Raw genomic sequence first — 21554 nt, 5'->3', positions numbered from 1 at the left:
TCACTCTCTGTCAAAAATAAACATAAAGAAAGAAAGAAAGAAAGAAAGAAAGAAAGAAAGAAAGAAAGAAGGAAAGAAAGAGGATATGGTGGTAATTAAGATAAAACATATTTCCAAGTATAAGTTTTGTCCTTCATTTCTAAAAGAATGTGGTAAGCAATACCAAACACAGCAAATTGTTCAGAAAGGAACATATGAAATATAAACACTAACTCACATAATTACTAAGGGAAATAGATTCTATCCAAGAATCCTGAGAATATGCCACAACATAGGAGAAAATTGGCTCCATAAAAACAGATAATTTTACAGACTACTCATCCATTCACAGATATTTATTCATTGTCAACTGTGTGTTAAATATTATGTGAGGTACTGGGAGTACTAAATTTACAGCCATAGTTCTGGGCTCAAGGTACAGTCTAGTGGCAAAACAATAACAGTAAGAGTAACAACACTACTTGGTTAAAAGTTACCAAAAGCCTAAGTCCAGAGTGTGGGTTCACATCTCGTCTGGTGCCATCACACTAAGAGACCTTGGGCAAGTTACTTAACTTCTCTGTGCCATTTCCCTCTCTTTATTTTATTTTATTGTCTTAAATGTTTGTTTTTGAGAGAGAGTGAGCAGGGGAGGGTCAGAGAGAAAGAGGATCCGAAGTGGGCTCTGTGCTGACAGCAGAGAGCTGAACGTGGGACTTGAACTCACGGACCATGAGATCATGACCTGAGCCAAAGTCAGATACTTAACCAACAGAGCCACCCAGATGCCCCAATTTCCCTCTCTTTAAAACAGTGTTTAAAATATACTTTCCTCATAGTGTTGTGAGGACTAAATAAGATAATAAATGTAAAGTGCTTAACATAGTGCCTGGCATATGGTAAACAGTCAATACATCTTAGCAATGATTTATTCAAATTATGACATATGAGGTATATTTGTTGTGACAAAGATACATACATCTGGGTACATGTGCTGTATCTTGGCAGCATGGATGAGTTGAAAAGTGAGTGCTTATGTTTCTGTTGTCCATTTATAGAGGAGTCGGGGGACACTTCTCAGCTTCTGAGGTGTAGCTGAAAGCTTCAGCAGATGTTTGCAAGGAAAAGATGGACATTCTTGGTGGAGGAAGAAACAGGTGGGAAGGCATGGAGACATGAAAGAGGGTTTGTATTGGGAGATCCACAGGTGACTTTGTATTGTCCAAGCATGGCCCAAGAAGATAGGGGATGAGGCTGGAGAAAGAGGTAGAGGACAGAACGTGACTGGCTTTGGGTGCTCTGCAAAGAGATTCAGACTCATGCTATATGCAGTGGGAGCCACTGAAGAACTCTGAGTAGAACTCATACAGCGAGAAATGAGGTTTTGATAGTGGTGACAGAAGGGACATGTATGAGAGATATTTAGGAAGTATATAGGTAGGGAGGGCCTGGTGATTGGTTGGATATGGAGAGCAGAGGGGATAGGAGGAGACATAGAAAATTCCCAAGTTTTTACTTGGTCAACTGCAGACACGGTGGTACCAGAACCCAGAAAAAGAACCTCAGAGAGAGATTAGGACTTGTAAATAAGATGCCAAATTCCATTTTAGACATGTTTAATTCCAGTACTAGGACACATCTCTCTACACTACGGTCCCCTTCAATCCTGAGTGGCGAAAAGAATACATAGCCATTTGACTTTTGGAATTACCATTTTTGTTTTGTTTTGTTCCTCAATATGTCTGGCAAGAAATCATAGTAACTAGGTATATTCCAATTCAACCATTACTGAAAGCAGAAAATTTACACAAAGATTTTCAACCACCTCCAAGTTCTATCCCCTCTATTACAACTAACATCTCATTTTTATCCTTAAAAAAAAAAGGCAGTATAAAAGGAAGCTTTTTATGTCTGCTGTCAGGGACCTTTTTTCCTTTCTAGATTTCTCATGATCTGAATGCCCAATAGTTACATCAGAGTTCTCAGTTATTCTAGACTCATGGGCACTCACTGCATCTTATTTGATAGAATGTGATTTTTAATATCCTGTATTCAAACATCAAATATGCTAAGTTGCACAGGTTATATTTATAGGTTTCCCAGCCAGGGAAATCTAGGACCTATAAAGAGAATCATAAAAGTTGCAAAGTTCAGAGAAAAGAGCAAGGTACTTAGAGAAGTCCATCATGAGCCATTCACCAGACTCCTTCCTGAAGCTAGCAGAAAGAGTAGGAAAAACTGAAGTACTAGTCCTCTGAAAGTAGCAATTCTGAATTTGAGGTGCTTATGGCACATTAATGTGTCTAATTATCAATCAGGAAAGATCTGTTGCTCAGGAAGGGGATCTGAGCTAGATGTAGAGATGGTTGACATGATGGAAGTCACAGATGAGAGACAGAAGGTGAAAAGAGGTCAAGTTCAAGACTCCACGAAATGGTGGATTTGGAAGGTGAACCCACAAAGGAAACTGAAAATGAACATCCAGAGAGGCAGGTGAGGAAAGAGTTCAGACTGATATCAAGGGAACCAAGTGAGGTGGTATTTCCAAAAGCAAGAGATTGTCAGCAAGGTCAAATTTCACAGGTGGCTCAAGTACTGTGAAAACAGAAGCATCAATTTTTGTAAAATAAAATTGCTCATCTATGTATATACTTGTACATGGCAACATTCACAGCTTAGTATTTTGCTTGAATGTTGGTGCTGTGTGCTGTTTCAGTTTGTCTGGGATAGACAGTAAACTGCCCAGTACTGTTATGGGTCTGTGTAAAGGAATTAAGCATGGTGTTAATGTTTTGTATAATTTTTTGTTGATGTACAAAAAGACTTAATGATGGGCACAGGTGTTGTTTTTTTCCAAATTATTGTAAATTATTTTTCACAAACATTGAGGAATTTCACATATTTATTGATTCATTCTTTTCTTTGTTATTTTCTTCTTTCGTTTGATACAGAATTAGCTAAGTCCTACAATATTTAGAGCAGCAATTCTAGGTTTGAGTGTAAAACCAAGAATAAGACAAGCAGCTTGCCTTAAAGTTGTTATAAACTTTTCCCCCATCAATTTTTCTCTTCTTTTGAACAGGACATTTTGTTGTTTTGGCAATTTGCTTTCCCTATAGGTTGTAGCGATTTTTATTGCCATCTGCAATAAAAAAACAACTATGGTAGACTTATACTCATTCATCAAGATTACCTGTTATAACTTCGCAAAAATCGCTAGGAATTAGAACTTTATTGTTATTTGAATTTGCATTTAAAAAAATTCTAGGTGTACCTTAGTGGCTCAGTTGGTTAAGTACCCAACTCTTGATATCGACTCAGGTCATGATCTCACAGTTTGTGGGATCGAGCCCCACATTGGGCTCTGTGCTGACAATGTGGAGCCTGCTTGGGATTCTCTCTCACCTGTCTCTCTCTGCCTTCTCCTGCTCGTGCTCTCTTTCTCTCTCTCTCAAATAAATAAACTTAAAAAAAATCTAGTAATATCAATAATTTTGTCCTATATCTGCTGCTTTTCATTGCAATTATATTTCACCTTCTATGAATTTTCTGTTGACATTGGGGTATCAATACTTCTGCCAATTTGTATGAACTGTTTATAACAACATAGTTATTAATCATTTGTCATATTTTCTCCATATCCTTACAACAGCTTATCTCACTACTGTGGGAAAGAGATTAGTTTTAGTATTTTAATTGGAAAGCCCACAAGCTACTGCTTGTAAAAAAAAAAAATAATCAAAAGTTGAACTATGCAATCTTATGTCATTTTATGTAGATTTTTTCCAAAAAATTATTTCTTTAACCATATGCAAGACAGATTATAAAGTTTATTTATGCTTATTTACTATTCTGGTATGTCTGTATTAAAGTGTTGACAGTTTCCAAACTGAAACATACTATAAATAAGGATGATTTGTAGCTATGTGGCTGTTAGATAAATTACATTATATTTTATTCTAATATTACTATTCCTAGACCATCTTTCCAGACTTTTTCTACAAACACAGTGTCTCAGAAAAAAAATCCAGGTGCAAGTTTTAAAGAATAAATTTACTTTCAGAACGTTAAGCTTTGTTTAATAAGGTTTCACCCACTTCAATTTCATTTACAAAACATGTTTGTTTTTAAATGGGACCAAATGTTCAGTCTTACAACAAGGCAAAGTATTGGTGTTTTTGTTTTCCTCAGTGTGTCATCTTTTGCCAACGAGTAACATAATCACACCAACCAAAACAGTAACTTCATTTTGTAAATGTGGTCAACAGGGATTTGGGAAAATTTGAAGATTGTTAAGGTAACACAAAAAATTAACTGCAATAGTTGTTACATCTAAAATAATCTTATTCAAAACACTTCCTAAAATATTCAGCAAAACTGAAGAGAAAGGGTGACAGAAAAGCTAGAAATGAGCTAAAAAATATACAAGAAAGGATAGAATTAGAAAAATCAGCATTTTGCAACTCCTAATGGAAAAAGTGATTTAGGCAAGGATCACCAATTAATCTGAAGTCTAACTTGGCTAAAAGGTTTCTGAGAAACATAGTATTTTTGTGGTCTCAAAGAATTACCCCACAGATTATTTATTAAATCAAAAGTAAAAATAGATGCTATTGAAGAGATCTATAGTTACCACCTACGTCAAATGAGTAAGCAACATCACCAACAGTGGGGTGTCTCATATATGTGCCCCTAAAGGGTTGCAACAGCACCTAGGTAGTATTCTTGCAGAAAATTTTTACCTAGAATCTAATCAGTAGGAACAATCAGACAAATCCAGAATGAGAGACATTCTATGTAATGATTGGCCTGAGATCTTTAAAAGTCAAAGGCTTAAAAGACAAAATTTAAAGAAAAAAAAAAAGGCTAAAGAGACATGACAACTAAATGCAATGCATGAACTCTGAGTCCTGAATAAAAAACAAATATTGGTTTTCTGTTAAATAGTATGGTATCACTATTAATTTTAAGTATTATAATACTATATATACTATACTATATATATGGGAAAATGTCTTAAAAAATTTTTTTTAATGTTTATTTTTGAGTGAGAGAGAGTAAGCAGGGTAGGGGCAGAGAGAGAGGGAGACACAGAATCCGAAGCAGGCTCCAGGCTCTGTGCTATCAGCACAGAGCCCAACATGGGGCTCAAACTTATGAACTGTGAGATCATGACCTGAGCCAAAGTCGGACGCTTAACTGACTGAGCCACCCAGGTGCCCCTAAAATGTCTTTATTCCTAGAGAGATACGTATAGAATATTCAGAGGTAAAGTATCATGATATCTGAAACTTATTTTCAAATGGTTCAGGTAAATTTATAACATATGTAATATGAAATATATAACAATTGCAAATGTCGATGCATTCAACATGGAGCACCCAAATACATAAAGCTAAACAGACATAAAGGAAGAAACTGACAGTAATACAATAATAGTAGGGGACTTTATGTCAGTGGATAGATCATCCAGACAGAAAATCAACAAGGAAACAATGGCTGTGAATAAGACTAGATGGATTTAACAGATAATACAGGACATTCGACCCCAAAACCGCAGAATACACATCCTTTTCAACTGCACATAGAACATTCTTCAGGATAGATCACATGTTAGGCCACAAAAGAAGTCTCAATAAATTTAAGAAGATTTAATTCACATCAAGCATCTTTTCTGAACACAATGGTATGAAACTAGAAATAAATTACAGGAAAAAAAAAACTAAAAAGAAAAAAATAACCCGCGAACAAACGGAGGCTAAACAACATGCTACTAAACAACCAATAGGTCAATGAGGAGGGGAAAATTTAAAATACATGGAGGCAAATGAAGATGAAAACACAACAGTCCAAAATCTTTGGGATGTAACAAAAGTAGTTCTAAGAGGAAAGTTTGTAGTGATACAGGCCTATCTCAATACAAGAAAAATCTCAAATAAACAATCCACACTTACACCTAAAGGAATTAGGCAAAGAAGAACAACCAAAGCCCAAAGTTAGTAAACAGAAGGAAATAAGAAAGATTAGAGTGGAAATAAACGAAATAGAGACCACAAAAAAAGATGAATGAAACCAAGAGCTGGTTCTTTGAAAAGATAAACAAAGTTGGCAAACCTTTAGTCAGGCACATCAAAAAAGAAAGAGAGAGGACTAAAATATTTTCAGAAATGAAAGAGAAGAAATAACAACCAACAACACAGATATAAGAGAATACTATTGAAAATTATATGCCAACATATTGGTCAACTTAGAAGAAATGGATAAATTCCCCCAAAATTACAGTCTTCCAAAAGCAAATGAGGATGAATTAGAAGTTTTTAACAGACTGGCTATGAGTAATAAAATTGAATTTGTAATAAAAAAAAACTCCTAACAAATCCATGGTCATGGGTTAGAGGAATTAAAATTTTCAAAATGTCCATATTACCCAAAGCAATGTATAGATTCAGTGCAATCCCTATCAAGATACCAATAGTAGTTTTCAAAGAACTAGAACAAATAATCCTACAATTTGTATGGAACGAACAAAAGACCCCGAATAGCCAAAGCAATCTTGAGAAAGAACGAAGCTGCAGTTATCACACTCCCAGATTTCAAGATATACCACAAAGTTATAGTAAGCAAAAGAGTATGGTTCTGGCACAAAAACAGACACAGTGATTAATAGTAGATAGATAGTACACAAATAAACTCATGCTTATATGGCCAATTAATTCATGACAAAGAAGGCAAGAATGTACAATGGGGAAAAGACAGTCTTTTCAATAAGTGGTGCTGGGAAAGCTGAACAGCTACAAAAGAAGGCAAAAGAGTGAAACTGGACCACTTCCTTATACCAGATACAAAAATAAACTCAAAATGGATTAAAGACCTAAATGTGAGACCTGAAACCATAAAACTTCTGAAAGAAAACATAGGCAGTAATTTCTTGGATATCAGCTTTAGAAACATATTTACGAATAGGTTTCCTCAGGTCAGAGAAGCAAAAGCAAAAATAAACTATCGGAACTACACCAAAATAAAAGTTTTTGCAGAGCAAAGGAAACCATGAACAAAACAAAAAGGACACCTAGTGAATGAAAGAAGATAATTGCAAATGATATATCTTATAAGGGGTTAATTTCCAAAATATATAAAGAACTTATACAACCCAACACCTAAAAAAACCAAAAAAATCCAGTGGAAAAAATGGGCAGATGTGAATAGACATTTTTCCAAAGAAGACATACAGATGGCTATCATACACATGAAAAGATACTCAACATTGCTAATCACCAGGGAAGTCCAAATCATCAGGTGAACCAGATGATATCACCAGGGAGATGTCATCTCACACCTATTAGAAAAGAAAAGAAATAAGAAGTATTGGCAAGGATGTGGAGAAAAGAGAACTCTTCTGTACTGTTTGTGGGAATGTAAATTGATGCAGCCACTATTGAAAAGTGTGGATGTTCCTCAAAAAATTAAAACTAGGAATACCATATTATCCAGCAATTTTGCTACTGGATATTTACGCAAAGAAAATGAAAACACCAATTTGGAAAGATATATGCAGCCCTATATTTGCTGCAGCATTATTTACAAAAACCAAGATATGGAAGCAACCCAAGTGTCCATCAGTAGATGAATAGGTAAAGAGGAGGTGTGTGTGTGTGTGTGTGTGTGTGTGTGTGTGTTTATATACACAAATATTACTCAGCTATAAAAAACAATGAGCTATTGCCATTTGTGACAACATGGATGGGCCCAGAAGGTCTTATGCTAAGTGAAATAAGTCAGATAAAGACAGACAAATATCATATGATTTCAATTATATGTGGAATTAAAAAAAAGGAACATACAAAAAACATAGACACGAATATAGAGAACAAATTGGTGATTGTCAGAGGGGAAGGAGGTGGGGGGATGGGCAAATTAGGTGAAGGGGATTTAGAGATACAAACTTCCAGTTTTAAAAACTGCATCAAGAAAACTTGTATATATATGTATGTATAGGCAGACTTAAAAATATATACTACGTATATATGTGTATATATAAAACTATATTCATACAGATATATTAATGAAACTATGTATATTTATACACACACACTCATATTAATTAAGCAAATACAGCAAAATGTTTACAATTGGTGAATTTAGGTAAGGAGCATACAGGTGTTTGACTTAGCTGTATACTAAGTACACACACACATACCATCCCAACATTTGGTAACTAGTTCATTGCTGATGTCTATATACATCAGCTAAACAATTCCAGATGTTAAATTGGGGGTGGGGGTGGGGAGAATTGTTTTTAAGAATTTGCTCTGAAATGACTTGTGTACATGTAGCTGTTCCTGGCAGTGTTCAGTGTCCCCTCCCACTTCTTCCAGTGACCCCCAAACTGAACTACTTCCCAAACAATTCACACAATCCTTATGAAGTCTTTGTTCATGTCATTTCCTCAGCCTGAAACACTATTCTTATTATTTTGTTTATCAAAATCTTACTTAGTCTTTAAGGCTTAATTCAAATTCCCCTTCCTCCATGAAAATCTTTTCTAGACAGCCACCCCCCATTCTGTGGTCCCTATACCTTTCTTGAAACACATGCTCGTTCTTTTTTGCATTATGGCCACTTATGTATCAACTCCTATTCCTTCAAGAGGGAAAGTTTTGTTTTACTCTGTTGCACACAATGAGGCCCAAATTCCTTAGAATGACGTACAAGACTCTTGGGACTTGGTGCCTGCTTTCGAGTGTTATGTCTTGACGCTTCCTTCATTGGACCTGATACCAGAGCTATAATATAAACCAATTACTAGGAATTTTTAAGTTCCTCAGATCCAGATCCCTCAGTTCCATGGCCTATGAAGGAGGAAACTACTCCTTAGGATTTGTGTGAATTCCTGGGACCTTGCACTCACATACCACCTATATATGTATGTATAGGCAGACTTAAAAATATATACTATGTATATGATGTGTGTATATATAAAACTATATTCATACAGATATATTAATGAAACTATGTTTCATTAATAATGAATAATAATCAATAATAATGAATAATGATGAAACTGTACCACCTGCAATCTTGGCTACCACACGAGTAACTTTCCTCTGTGCTTCACTTGATTACAATTTATTCCCTTCCTATACTTTGGGAAAATAAGCCAAAACTTTTCCTGCAAAACATTCATGAGTTTGGCTGACTTTTGAAGGACATCAAGGAGGATTTACATTTTCACGGTTACAACTTCCCTGAAAAGTAAGCGTCCACCTGCCCTTTACCCAAGGGAGGCCCAGTCACTCCCTTTTGTTGATTCCTCATTCCTCCTTCTTTTTGTTTTCTCACTCTCCTCTTTCCAACCCCACTAGAAGTAAAGTCCCTAGGACTTTCATCCCAAGCACTTAACAAGTGTTTCAGAGAACACCTAATTTGGAGCATTTATGAACCTCATGGTGCCAAGCAGAACATTTTACCTAGCTGGCTCTGATGTTCTTTAGGTCATTTATCTGAAAACCTTCTGAGTCAAAAAGCGGTTAAAAAATGAATCCTGTTGACTGGAATCGTGTATTTCACTTGTACTGAGAAGCTGTCATCCCATACAAGCACAAGGCAGTTTTCAGTGGAGGCCTTATCTCCTCCAGCTGGCTCAGATTTGTTGCTGCTCAGTTGCAAAGTTGTGTTTACAACAGCAAGACCTTTGGTAACTAGTCCAGCACATTAGATGATGGCATCTCTCGCTCCCTGTCTTGCTAAGAGATTGGCCGTCCAGATCTGAGAAATTTCTGTGTTCATCTTGGACTGAAGGATGCTGTAGGAATATTTCTACTCTGTATTTAGCTATATGGTTATTATGCCAGTTTTTACAAACATCTTTATTGAGAAATGATTTAAATACTGTAAAATTCTATGATTCAAAGTGTACGATTTAGTGGTTTTTAGCATATTGATGGAGTTATGCAACCATCACCACAGTCTAATTCCAGAACATTTTCATCACCTCAAAAAGTCACTATAAACAGTGACTCCCTAGACTGGACCCACCCTCTACCCCACCCTAGACAACCACTAATCTACTTTCTGGTTTTATATATTTACCTATTCTGGACTTTTCAAATCAGCGGAATCATATAATATATGGCCTTTAGGGTTTGGTTTCTTCTACTCAGCATAATGTTTTACATGTTTATCTATATGGTTGTATGCATCATACTTTTTTATTGCTAAATAATATTCCGTTATAAGGATATAACAGATTTTATTTATCCTTTTACCGGTTGATGGCCATTTGGCTTGTTTCACTGTTTTTCTATTACGAATAATGCTGCTAAGGAACATTCGAGTCCAGTTTTTTGTGTTGACATATATTTTCATTTCTTTTGGGTATATACTGAGGAGTGAATTGCTGGGTCATATAGTAACTTTACGTTTAATATTTCGAAGAAATGCCAGACTATTTTCCAGAGTGACTGGACCATTTTACATTCCCATCAGCAGTGAATAAGGATTTTAATTTCTTCACATCCTCACAAACATTTTTTATTATCTTTTTAAGTATAGTCATCATTGTAGGTATGTAGTGATATCTCATTGTGGTTTTGATGTGCATTTACCTAATGGCTAATTATCTTAATTAAATTTTGAGGCCATATATTTTAATGAACAATTATAGTGATGAAACATAGCATTCTATTTTAATATTACCACATAGTGTTTTTGAATAAAGTGGTAAAGAGAATATAGGCTGTCAAATGTCATACTTTGCAGGTGTACTTCATTTCCAGTTCATCTTAAAAAATTCTAACTCAGCTACATAAAAGTAAAAACAAAAGTGAAAACTCCAGAGATAGTTTCATAGGACAAATTCCCCATAGGATAATAACACATACTTAGCTATTATCAAGTACAGGGCAATGAGACAAACCTTGTATCTCTTACTTATTACTTTTGTTTGAACAATTTGGTTTCTGCTGGGGGAATATCTAAGCTCCAGTTCTTCTAACATGAATAAAAAAAAAAATAGCATCCACATCTGGAACTGAGACCACATGTGCTGGCTCCACAGGGTTTAGTAATTTTTTTGTTTTGAAACAAGGAGGCAGAAAACATAATGTGTTCCTACCCAAAGAGTCCACATTTGCAATAAAATTTTAAAAATGAATGGCGTGATTTTATTTTTGGATGATATACAAAACTGTTAAATGAAATTAGAAATTGCAGTTTAAACAGTGGCATCAATTAAGAAGATTTTCTGGGAACACAATCTGGTGCAGCCACTCTGGAAAACAGTGTGGAGGTTACTCAAAAAATTAAAAATAGAACTACCCTACGACCCAGCAATTGCACTACTAGGTTATTTATCCAAGGGATACAGGTATGCTGTTTCGAAGGGACACATGCACCCCCATGTTTATAGCAGCACTATCAACAATAGCCAAAGTATGGAAAGAGCCCAAATGTCCATCGATGGATGAATGGATAAAGAAGATGTGATACACACACACACACACACACACACACACACACACACACACACACATATACAAAATGGAGTATTACTCAGCAATCAAAAAGAATGAAATCTTGTCATTTGCAACTATGTGGATGGAACCCGAGGGTATTATGCTAAGTGAAATTAGTCAGTCAGAGAAAGACAAAAATCATATGACTTCACTCATATGAGGACTTTAAGAGACAAAACAGATGAACATAAGGGAGGGGAAACGAAAATAATATAAAAACATGGAGGAGGACAAAACAGAAGAGACTCTTAAATATGGAGAACAAACAGAGGGTTATGGGAGGGGGTGTGGGAGGGGGGGATGGGCTAAATGCGTAGGGGGCATTAAGGAATCTACTTCTGAAATCATTCTTTTATAATCTGCTAACTAATTTGGATGTAAATTAAAAAAAATAAAATTAATAAAAAAAGATTATTAAAAGAAAAAAAAGATTTTCAAGCACTTCTTTCCTTGACCTGGATTTCATTTTATTTTTTAAACAAAAGGGCCTAATATGTACATCAGTGAAACAACTGGATATAATATTTGCATAACCCATTTTAAATTATGATCCAAATGCTGTATTTAAGCTCAATAAAGTGTAAACCAATCCTGTAAATAAAATTTAAAAAGGACAAATCCATATACCATTTCTGGTATTTTCCCTGCCAGTCAGCTCTGGGACCACAGAATGAGAGGAAACTGCTCTTGTCCACCTTTTATAGGAAGCATAATAAACCAGGAAAATGGCATCTAAAAGGCACATTAATCAGTTTCCCCAGTTTAATGGCGAAAGTACTGAGAAATGAAACAGCAGAACCACACATTAAAAAAAATTAAGAACTAAAAAGTGTAATCAATGTTTTTTTAACTAAAAAGAAACAAAGCTTTTAAATCTTTTTTAAAAGTTTATTTATTTATTTATTGAGAGAGAGAGAAACAGAGCACATGAGCGTGGGAGGGGCAGAGAGACAGAGAATCCCAAACAGGTTCCTTGCTGTCAGCACAGAGCCTGATGTAGGGCTCAAACTCATGAACTGTGAAATCATGACCTGAGCCTAAGTCAAGAGCCGGACACTTCCTCAACCGACTGAGCACCCAGGCACCCCAAGAAACAAAGCTTTTAAACTGAAAGAGAGAGCTATTATTGATGAATGATTGTCTGTCTGTAGGCCTTTATATAAAGATCTGTTCCCTCTCCAAGCAATTAAACATAGTAAAATGAGCTAAAGGTTTCAGATTTTTAGGCTGGGCACAAGTAAGAATTTACTGACAAATAGATTAAATAGCCACATGAAGTGTCTTCAAAATAATTGACTTAGATAATATTTACCTAAACACAAGTAACAAGGAAATTTCTGGCTTTGGGATTCTGTCACACTTTTTTTCCCCTCTTCCTATGCTAGATCCGGGGCAAGAGGAGGAGAAATGAAAGAGTGGCCAATGCCCTCTTTTTATTTTTTAATTTAATGTTAATTTTTATTATTGAAAAAATTTTAATTCCAGTATAGTTAACACGCAGTGTTATATTAGTTTCAGGTGTACAACACAGTGACTCAACGATTTCATTCATGCTCAGTGTTCATTTTAAATGCACTCTTCCTCCCCTTCCCCTATTTCACCCATGCTCCACCCACTTCCCCTCTGGTAATCATCAGTTTGTTTTCTATGGTTAAAGAGTCTGTCTCTTTGTCTCTCTTTCTCTCTCTCTCTCTTTTTTCCTTTGCTCATTTGTTTTGTTTCTTACATTGTACATGAGTGATATCATATAGTATTTATCTTTCTCTGAATTATTTCACTTAGCATAATACTCTACAGATCCATCAACATTGTTGTAAATGGCAAGATTTCAATATTTTTATGGCTGAATAATATTCCATTCATATGGGTCACATGGTAACTTTATATATACACAATGGAATACTATATATATATATATATATATATATATATATATATATATATCCATTCATCTATCAATGGACACTTGGGCTGCTTCCATTATTTGGCTATAGTAAATAATGCCACTATATACATAGGGGTGCATGTATTCCTTTTAATTAGCATTTTTGTATTCTTTGGGTAAATGCTCAGTAGTACAGTTGCTGGATCATAGTAATTTTAATTTTAACTTCTGGAGGAACCTCCATGCTGTTTTCCACAGTGGCTACATCAGTTTGTATTCCCACAAACATAAGAGGGTTCCTTTTTCTCCACATCCTCACCAACACTTATTTCTTATGTTTTTGATTTTAGTCATTTTGACAGGTGTGAGATGATATCTCATTGTAATTTTGCTTTGCATTTCCTTGATGACGAGTTATGATGAGCATCTTTTCATGTCTGTTGCCCATCTGGGTATCTTCTTTGGAGAAATGTTTATTCATGTCTTCTGCTCATTTTTTAATTGGATTACTCATTTATTAAGTGTTAAGTTCTTTATATATTTTGGATACGAACCCTTTATCATATATATCATTTGCAAATATCTTCCCCCATTCAGTGAGTTGCCTTTTAGTATTGTTGATTATTTGCTGTGTAGAAGTTTTTTTTATTTTGATGTAGTTCCAATAGCTTATTTTTGCTTTTATTTCCCTTGCCTCAGGAGGATTCTATCATACTTTTTATAAAACATTAGAGACAACCTGAAATTTTTATTTAAAATGTTGCCTAATGAAAGTAATTTTACAAGTGTAAAGAAATATAAGACAGAGGCTAAACTATTTTGCATAAAAGGTTGTAATTTTACTAGACATATACTGTTTGTACTAAATTATAATCACAAAATGATCTTTATATTATTTATATTTTAGGGTTTGATGACACTTTCCAGACATAAAAAATTAAAGGAACTTTCTCTATCTGAGTGTTATAAAATCACCGACGTTGGAATTCAGGTAAGATAATTAAGGTCTTCTCTTAAAGAATTATGGTTAAAATTTAAGCACAAACTGAACAAACTCTATAGGTCAGAGTAGAAAAAATAAGTGGATTATAAATATCCTGATTGAGACAAGGTAAACTGGACTTTAGACAGGTCTCCATAGCCTAAGGTGACTAAGGGAATTTATTTTCTCGTTTTTCCTCTCTACTCTCTCTCTTCCCAGTGTTAGACTCATGGGATAAATAAGGACTAACAACTTCCATATAGGACAAGGTTTTAACAAAAGGGGTTACAAAACATTTAGATGCCTGTAATCTACTAAGAGAAAAAGCCAAAAGGTTTTTCTAAGGTTAAACAATGATTTACCCTACTACAGTTCATTTAAAAGTTAAACGTACATTTACATAAAACTTTATCCATGAATACGATAAAGTCAGGCTCTTAAAACGTCTTTGACAAGGTGACAGAACAAAGGTTATTAAAATAAAACAGTTAAATATTAACATTTCTAATACTGGGCTACCTATATATATATTTAAATATATGAAATTTATTGTCAAATTGGTTTCCATACAACACCCAGTGCTCATCCCAAAAGATGCCCTCTTCAATACCCATCACCCACCCTCCCCTCCCTGGGCTATATTTTTTATATGGTGATCAATTACACTGGAAACCTAGCATGGTGATGACATGGACTCTTAACATACACCAATTACTAACTAATTTTTAAAATATTCCATGGGATGAGAAAGTGCTGATCAAAATATGAGACTAGGGGCACCTGGGTGGCTCAGTCAGTTAAGCATCCAACTCTTGGTTTCAGCTCATGATGAGTGGTTCATGAGATTGAGCCCTGCATCTGACACTTTGCTGACAGTTCAGAGCCTGCTTGAGATTCTGTCTCCCTCTCTCTCTGCCCCTCCCCTGCTTGTGCTCTCTCTCTCAAAAATAAATAAGTAAACGTTAAAACAAACAAAACAAAATACGAGGCTAAGTATTAGGAAGCCAGAGCTTTTTGCCATTTCTCTTTGACTCTATGGGTTCCAGGCATTTTTATTTTCGGTCCTTGAAACCTGAAAATTACACTATTTTTAGACACTCTTAGACTTTAAATAAAAGCCTTCTTCCATATGCTAACTACATGATCATTCAGATGAGTGGAAAAAAATGTAATTTTTTTAAAAATTGGCATGTATTTTTTCAGTGATCTGGAAGAGAAAATAAAAAAAGGGAATACAGGAGCACGGAAATACAGAATTATTTAATTATTAGTTACATAAGATCAGCTATTCTATTCAAGTTCACAAAAACTTTTTTTTCTCTTTCTCCTGCTTTTGGTGTGTATATGTATGTTGTGGCTGTTAATCAGTTTTACCTTTCTAAGGTTCCCAGTATACTCATACTTCTGGGCATATGACAATCTTTCTCCTCTGTGCCTCCTCCAGCCCAAGTATTAAGTCCCCAAAGAGAGGAGACAAAGAAGGTGAGAAGAGAAAATGACACAGAAACCTATTTCACAACTCCTTATTTGGATTTACAAAAGAGAGGGGAAGGGAGTAAAATAAGGTGATTATATTGAGATATTTACATTATCCACAATTTATCAGGAATTTGCTTTCTTGTTACTTATAAAAGGTAACTATGGGAGATTCTCTTTTTAGCACAAGACATTGAAACTTACATTCAACATCATGATTTAATGAAAAAAATGAGATAAACATTTTTACCCTGGTTAGGTTTTGCAAGAGGCATGAACATAATCAGAATAAAAAATTACCTCATTTTAGTGTTTAACTGGAAACCGCAGCACATGCAGATTAAGTGTCTGGAGTCTCAGATGTACTGACTTAGGATCTGGTTTTAATTACTTCTTCCAGCTTCAGTCTTTTGTCTGAGAACATTAGACATTTAGTGATCATGTTAGACTAAAATGATTTGGTGCTCTTCAAAGGCACACGCATTTTGGAAAAGATGTTTGATGCAGTCATAACTGAGCATTTCTCAGGAAAACTTCTCCTTGAACATTTTATGAATTTAATTAAATAACAAACTGTCAAGTTTGGCAAAATAATTGGTTTAATTGGGATGTTGCAATATAGAGAAAATGGAAGTTGTCTTGTTACTTGGATAGAACCAACGGAACAAATGTAATTATTTACTCTAGTTGCTTTTATTTTTCTCTAGTTGCTTTTTCTACTCCCTTTATCTCGTTTATATTTCTCATTCCCTGTTTTTGGAATGAAGTATGCTGTAAATGCATTTTTGTAATGGTCATATATACGACCATATGTAGGTCCTTTGCAGCTAGACAAAATTTTTTTATTATTTCCGTGTTTGTAAGTTGAGGTAGCTGTTTAAGAAAGGGCATTGGAGAGGAAAAAATCAAGGTTAGTTATGACTTACCACAAGGGCTTACACATGTATATGCAGGGAAAAGTGTGCGTACATATGTGCTTACATGTAGATATGTATGTAAATGTATACCTATGTATAGTATATGTGTGCAAATTAAATGTGTATATGTTTTAGCATATGTTAGATTGCATGTTTACATGCAACTATGTGTATATCTGCCTGTCTGGTATATGTGTGTAAATTAAATATGTGTACACATTTTAGTGTATGTTAGATTACACACATATAGAGATGCTGTAAGATTATATATTTCTAGGCTAAGACCAGATAGTTAGTGATCAATATTCAAAGCAAATCATAAAAATTAGTCTGTTAAATAATTATCTTTTTGTTTATATTTTAATTTTAAAAATTAAATATCCATGTAAATTAAAAGGATCTTTTCTTACAAAAGTGTATAGACTAGCTCTCTGATAGCAAAGGCAATGGATATAATATTGGCAACGTGGGCCTAGCTATCCAAAATCCTTATTTTTATCCTGATTCTGCCTCTTACATAGCTACATAATCTTATGCACACAATTCACTTAGCTCCACAACAATTCATTGCTCCCATAGTGGCTATAGTTGTGAGGCAGACAGGAACTAGCAACCTAGAACAGGAGTCATCTTTTCGTATAACCTTTCTGTAACATTTTCCTGTAAGGGTCAGATAGTTTACATTTTAGGCTTTGTAGGCCATACAGTTTGTGGTCACAACTGTTCAACTTTGCTACTGTAGAGTAAAAAACAGCCATAGACAACACATAAATAAATGACAGTGACTGTGTTCCAATAAAACTTTATGGACAAACTTGAATTTTATATAATTTTCACATGGCATGAGATATTATTCTTCTTTTGATTTTTTTCAACCACTTAAAAATGTAAAGGCCATTCTCAGAGTGAAGGCCATATAAAAAACAGTGACAGACAAGATTTGTCCTGCAAGTAAAAATTTGGCAGTTTGCCAACGTCTGCTCTAGAGTCAGACAGAAGTTTACAGTTTTAGTCTGTCAAGATGTGTGACTTTGGACAAGTTAGTTTCCTCCTCTGGGCCTTGGATTCTTCACTTGTAAAAATGGGTGTAATAATAAAACAGTCTCCCTGTTGTGAGGATTAAATGATATAAAACATCTGAGTACTTAGCATGGTTTCTGACAGAATGCATGATGAATATTGCCTATTACTATGATTATTATTTTATTTAATGAAATAGAAACTAATATATACTAGTAAATAAAAAATAAGCATATTTGGCATAATAGTTTGATAATTTGTTTACCTTAGTTTACCAGAGTCAGAAAGCAGGTAATCGTGACAGCCAAACTACTCTAATGCTAAGGAGATAGTTTAGAATATGTTCTTGGAAGAAACAGCTTATTAGTTTTTACTTCTATGAATGAATCATGTATTTTTCAGAGGCACTTAAATATAAATGACTAAATAAATTTACATATGTAAAAGCATTTAAAAAATCTAGAACACTACATAAATACAATTGCTATTTTCTTGAAAATAGAATAAGAGAACAAACCAGTTAAAAAGAAATTGGATCGCTGTTTTTCACTGGGATTATGATATTAAACATATGTTTTCAATATGCATACATTTTCTCTTGAGACTTCTTTGACCCATGTTTATTTAGAAATGTGTTGCTCAACTTCTGAATATTTTAGGATTTTCTGTCTGTGCGATTTCTAGTTTATTTACTTTTTTTTTAAAAAAAATATTTATTTACTTATTTATTTAGTGATTTCTAATTTAATTCCATCTTACCCTGAGAGCATATTTTGTCTGATTTCTAATCTTTTTTGTTAAGGTGTTATTATGCAGGAACACTATTTGTGTGGTAGTTAGATGTGTTGTGGGAGGTCTCATTCTATATTCATATGATTAAGTCTCGGTCTTCAAATGGGCCTGTGTCCCAGGACAGTGATCTTTACAAGTGCTTCCAACCCCTCTCCCTGCCTCTGCTACACTGAGGTAAGACAATAAGGTGAGAGGGGCTGGATTTGGGTATTTCCCTGACCCTTTGCTGGATTGGCTCTCATAAAACCCGTGTTGGGTAGGTTCTGGTAAAACAGTATCCCTTGAGGTCAAGCTTTTGTTAATGAGAACAGATGTTCTGGAGGTATCTTACAATGATTACTTTCCCTCTCCCCATGTAGGAAGCATGAGGGCATTTTTCTCTGATCTTCATCCTGAGAACTTGGTGGGTCTCCTGGATAAGCTCATGAAAGCATGGGGGCTCAGCTAAGGCTGGGCCCCAGAAACTTTTCTCTCAAACTAATCTACTCTCAGTTTCTGGCAGTTAGTCAATAGCCCTTTAAATGTTCCAGCTGATACTGGCTTCAGCCACCGGCTTCTGCTCCTAGTAAGCCCCGATTCTCTGTATTCACCTGTCTTTCCAGTTTTCAGAGTGTGGTTTGCTTTGTGACCGCAATTATCTGACAGATCTAAGAAGAGTTGTTGATTTTCAGTTCACTCACCTTTTTTCTTCTTTTGAGGATAGAAGTGATAAGTTCCAAACTCTCAGGACAGACTGGAAACTGCAAGTCTGGAACATTGCTTCTGGATTCATGGATGCTGGCTGAATCAATAACAACCAAAAGGGATGATAAATGTAAATTAGGCCTGAATCAGACCTTTAGAGTCCAGGAATGAAGTCAGGAACTGGAGGGCTCAGGAGCCAAGAGCAGAAAGCTATTGGCGAGCTGGGCAGGTAGGCAGCCATCAGTGCTGAGCACTGCCCTTGGCGTCGGGAGCTTGCTCTCTTTGAACTCCCTGCAGTGTGCAGCCTGGTGAGCTAGCTGTGCTCATACAGACAGAGCCTACGGCTGCCTCGAAGTTCAGGTACTTTGGTCATGTCCATTCATAAAGATTCTTAAGTTTCCTTAGTACAACCCCAGGATTTGCAATCAGTGAGTTGGCAAAAACTGAAATGATTAAGTTCAACGTAGATGAATAACTCCATGCCTTCATGTAAGAAAATATTCAAATTGTCTCATTCAGATTTATTTTGTGAAAATCTTGCTCAGTGATTGAACTGAGAACATGTGAACTGGATTTTCTATGCAGTGGACACTGAGGTAATCTGTCAGTTTTTTGAAAACAAAAATCATTCTAAAAATTTTTTTAATAAGTCAAGGCCTAGTCAAATAGGTAGGCTTATAAAAAGAAAAATCCAATACCATGTGCTGATTGTTGGCTAATGTTAATTTAGCATGTACTATATGCAAGGCATGTTCTAAGTATTTCCTGTGTATTAATTAAGTACTTTATGAAGTAGGTAATACTTTTAATTCGATTTTATAGATAAGGAAATCAAGGTTCAAAGAGGTTAAGAATTTTGCCCAAAGTCATGAAACAAATAAACACATGAGCTAGGGTATAATGTCTAATTCCAAAGTGATAATTCTAGCTATTATAATGTAATAAAGAAACCTCCAGAAGGATTCAGTTGTGGTACTTAATTTAGCATGGGAATGCCAGGGAAAGCTTACCCACTGGAAGATCACTTTAAGAAGAAATGTGGAATTTAGACTGAAGGGTAGAGGGGAGAGAGGACAGCTCTCAAGATTTATAGAAAGAATATAAGGTAAGAGGATTTTATTATAGTCCAGGAGAGAGAGAGTGGCAGGCCTACAAGGACAGTAACAGTGAGACTAGAGAGAAGGGAATGGATTGGAGAACATTTAAGTAGTAAAATCCATGGAACTGTTGAGTTTCAGTAGGCTTGGAAGTGAAGACATGGTTACGGATGACATCCGTCCATCTGACTTGGCTGCCTGGGAGATTTATGGTACCCTCGTTTTCAAGCTCTTTCCATAGCTAAGTCATGTAGCCAGTGCTATGAACTACCAAGTCCTATTCAGTATTTTGACGTTTAGTTTTGCACTTTCTCTTCTTTGTGAGTGATTCTGTCTGTGCTTCCTCTCTAAGCTCTCTTTACCCTTATACTCTTAGGACAGAGTCCCCTTTCCCACTCTTTCAATCCATAGGCTTGTAATGGCTGCAGGCAGGCTAAGGGAGCTCCGTTGGAATATGTTTTTACTCTACTTACAGGTAATTCAAAGGTTGTAGCTGTTCTCTGTCTTCTAATAGGGAGAATATGGGTACTGTGTAGTTTTGTTTGTTCCCTCTATAGATTTTATGGTTTGGGGAGGAGGAGAAGATTCAGACTTAGATAAATATCACTGTTCTTCAAACCCAAACATGGTCTCCTCTTACCTTTTATTATGTGTATATATATACATATCTCAAAAGACTCTCTAATAGAGATGGATATCTGTGTTTTAAAGCCCTGCAGCCAGAATGCAGTGGGTGTATTTATAACTACATAGGAAAAATAAGAGGCATGTGGTAATGGTTCAGCCTTATCTACTCTCTAGTGTCTTTTCTGCCTGATGTGTTGCATATATCCTTCTCAAGCAGTTTACTGACATCTCCCAAATGGCACCCCTGATGAATTTTAAAAACCTAGTTTTAGCCTAGGATAATGTCATATTCTCTGATGATCACAAAAATATTTGACAACTTTTGGTTATGGGGTATAAGCAGTGGTAGAGATGCTAGAACATCCACTTCTCTCACTGTTCTCTTACAGTCTTTCTTTTTTGAGACCCTTAATCTTGACCTAAGTGCTTGGACACTTGAGATTACGAGTTCTTTTTGTCTTTTAACCTTTAACATCTTTTATCCATTCTCTTGTTACAAACTTTTGATTTTATTTTTTATTTGACCTTTACTTTGTAACTGATTTATCTTGATTTGTAAATAGAGATGTAGAGAAGAGGGAT

At 35.3% G+C, this 21554-nt stretch overlaps 2 protein-coding genes across 5 annotated transcripts in view; one reads left to right on the top strand and one right to left on the bottom strand.

Annotated features, from left to right (window-relative positions):
* Positions 1–21554, bottom strand: part of FAM185A (family with sequence similarity 185 member A) — a 149748-nt gene that overhangs the window by 26579 nt on the left and 101615 nt on the right. Inside the window, exons 11-12 of the transcript XR_008296894.1 lie at positions 19245–19345; positions 16136–16249 (exon numbers count right to left, since the gene is read on the bottom strand). The gene's annotated coding sequence lies outside the window, so the exon portion shown is untranslated. The remainder of the gene's footprint in view (positions 1–16135; positions 16250–19244; positions 19346–21554) is intronic.
* FBXL13 (F-box and leucine rich repeat protein 13) overlaps positions 1–21554 on the top strand; it is a 208570-nt gene that overhangs the window by 164603 nt on the left and 22413 nt on the right. For all 4 annotated transcript variants that reach the window (XM_053218586.1, XM_053218585.1, XM_053218587.1 and 1 more), the window contains one exon: positions 14285–14368. In XM_053218586.1, the coding sequence (XP_053074561.1) occupies positions 14285–14368 (84 nt within the window). The remainder of the gene's footprint in view (positions 1–14284; positions 14369–21554) is intronic.

Source organism: Acinonyx jubatus, chromosome A2 (assembly GCF_027475565.1).
Source record: "Acinonyx jubatus isolate Ajub_Pintada_27869175 chromosome A2, VMU_Ajub_asm_v1.0, whole genome shotgun sequence".
In the NCBI taxonomy this organism is placed as follows: domain Eukaryota; kingdom Metazoa; phylum Chordata; class Mammalia; order Carnivora; family Felidae; genus Acinonyx; species Acinonyx jubatus.
The sequence above is the reverse complement of the archived record's forward strand: the minus strand, read 5'-3'. Positions and strand labels throughout refer to the sequence as shown.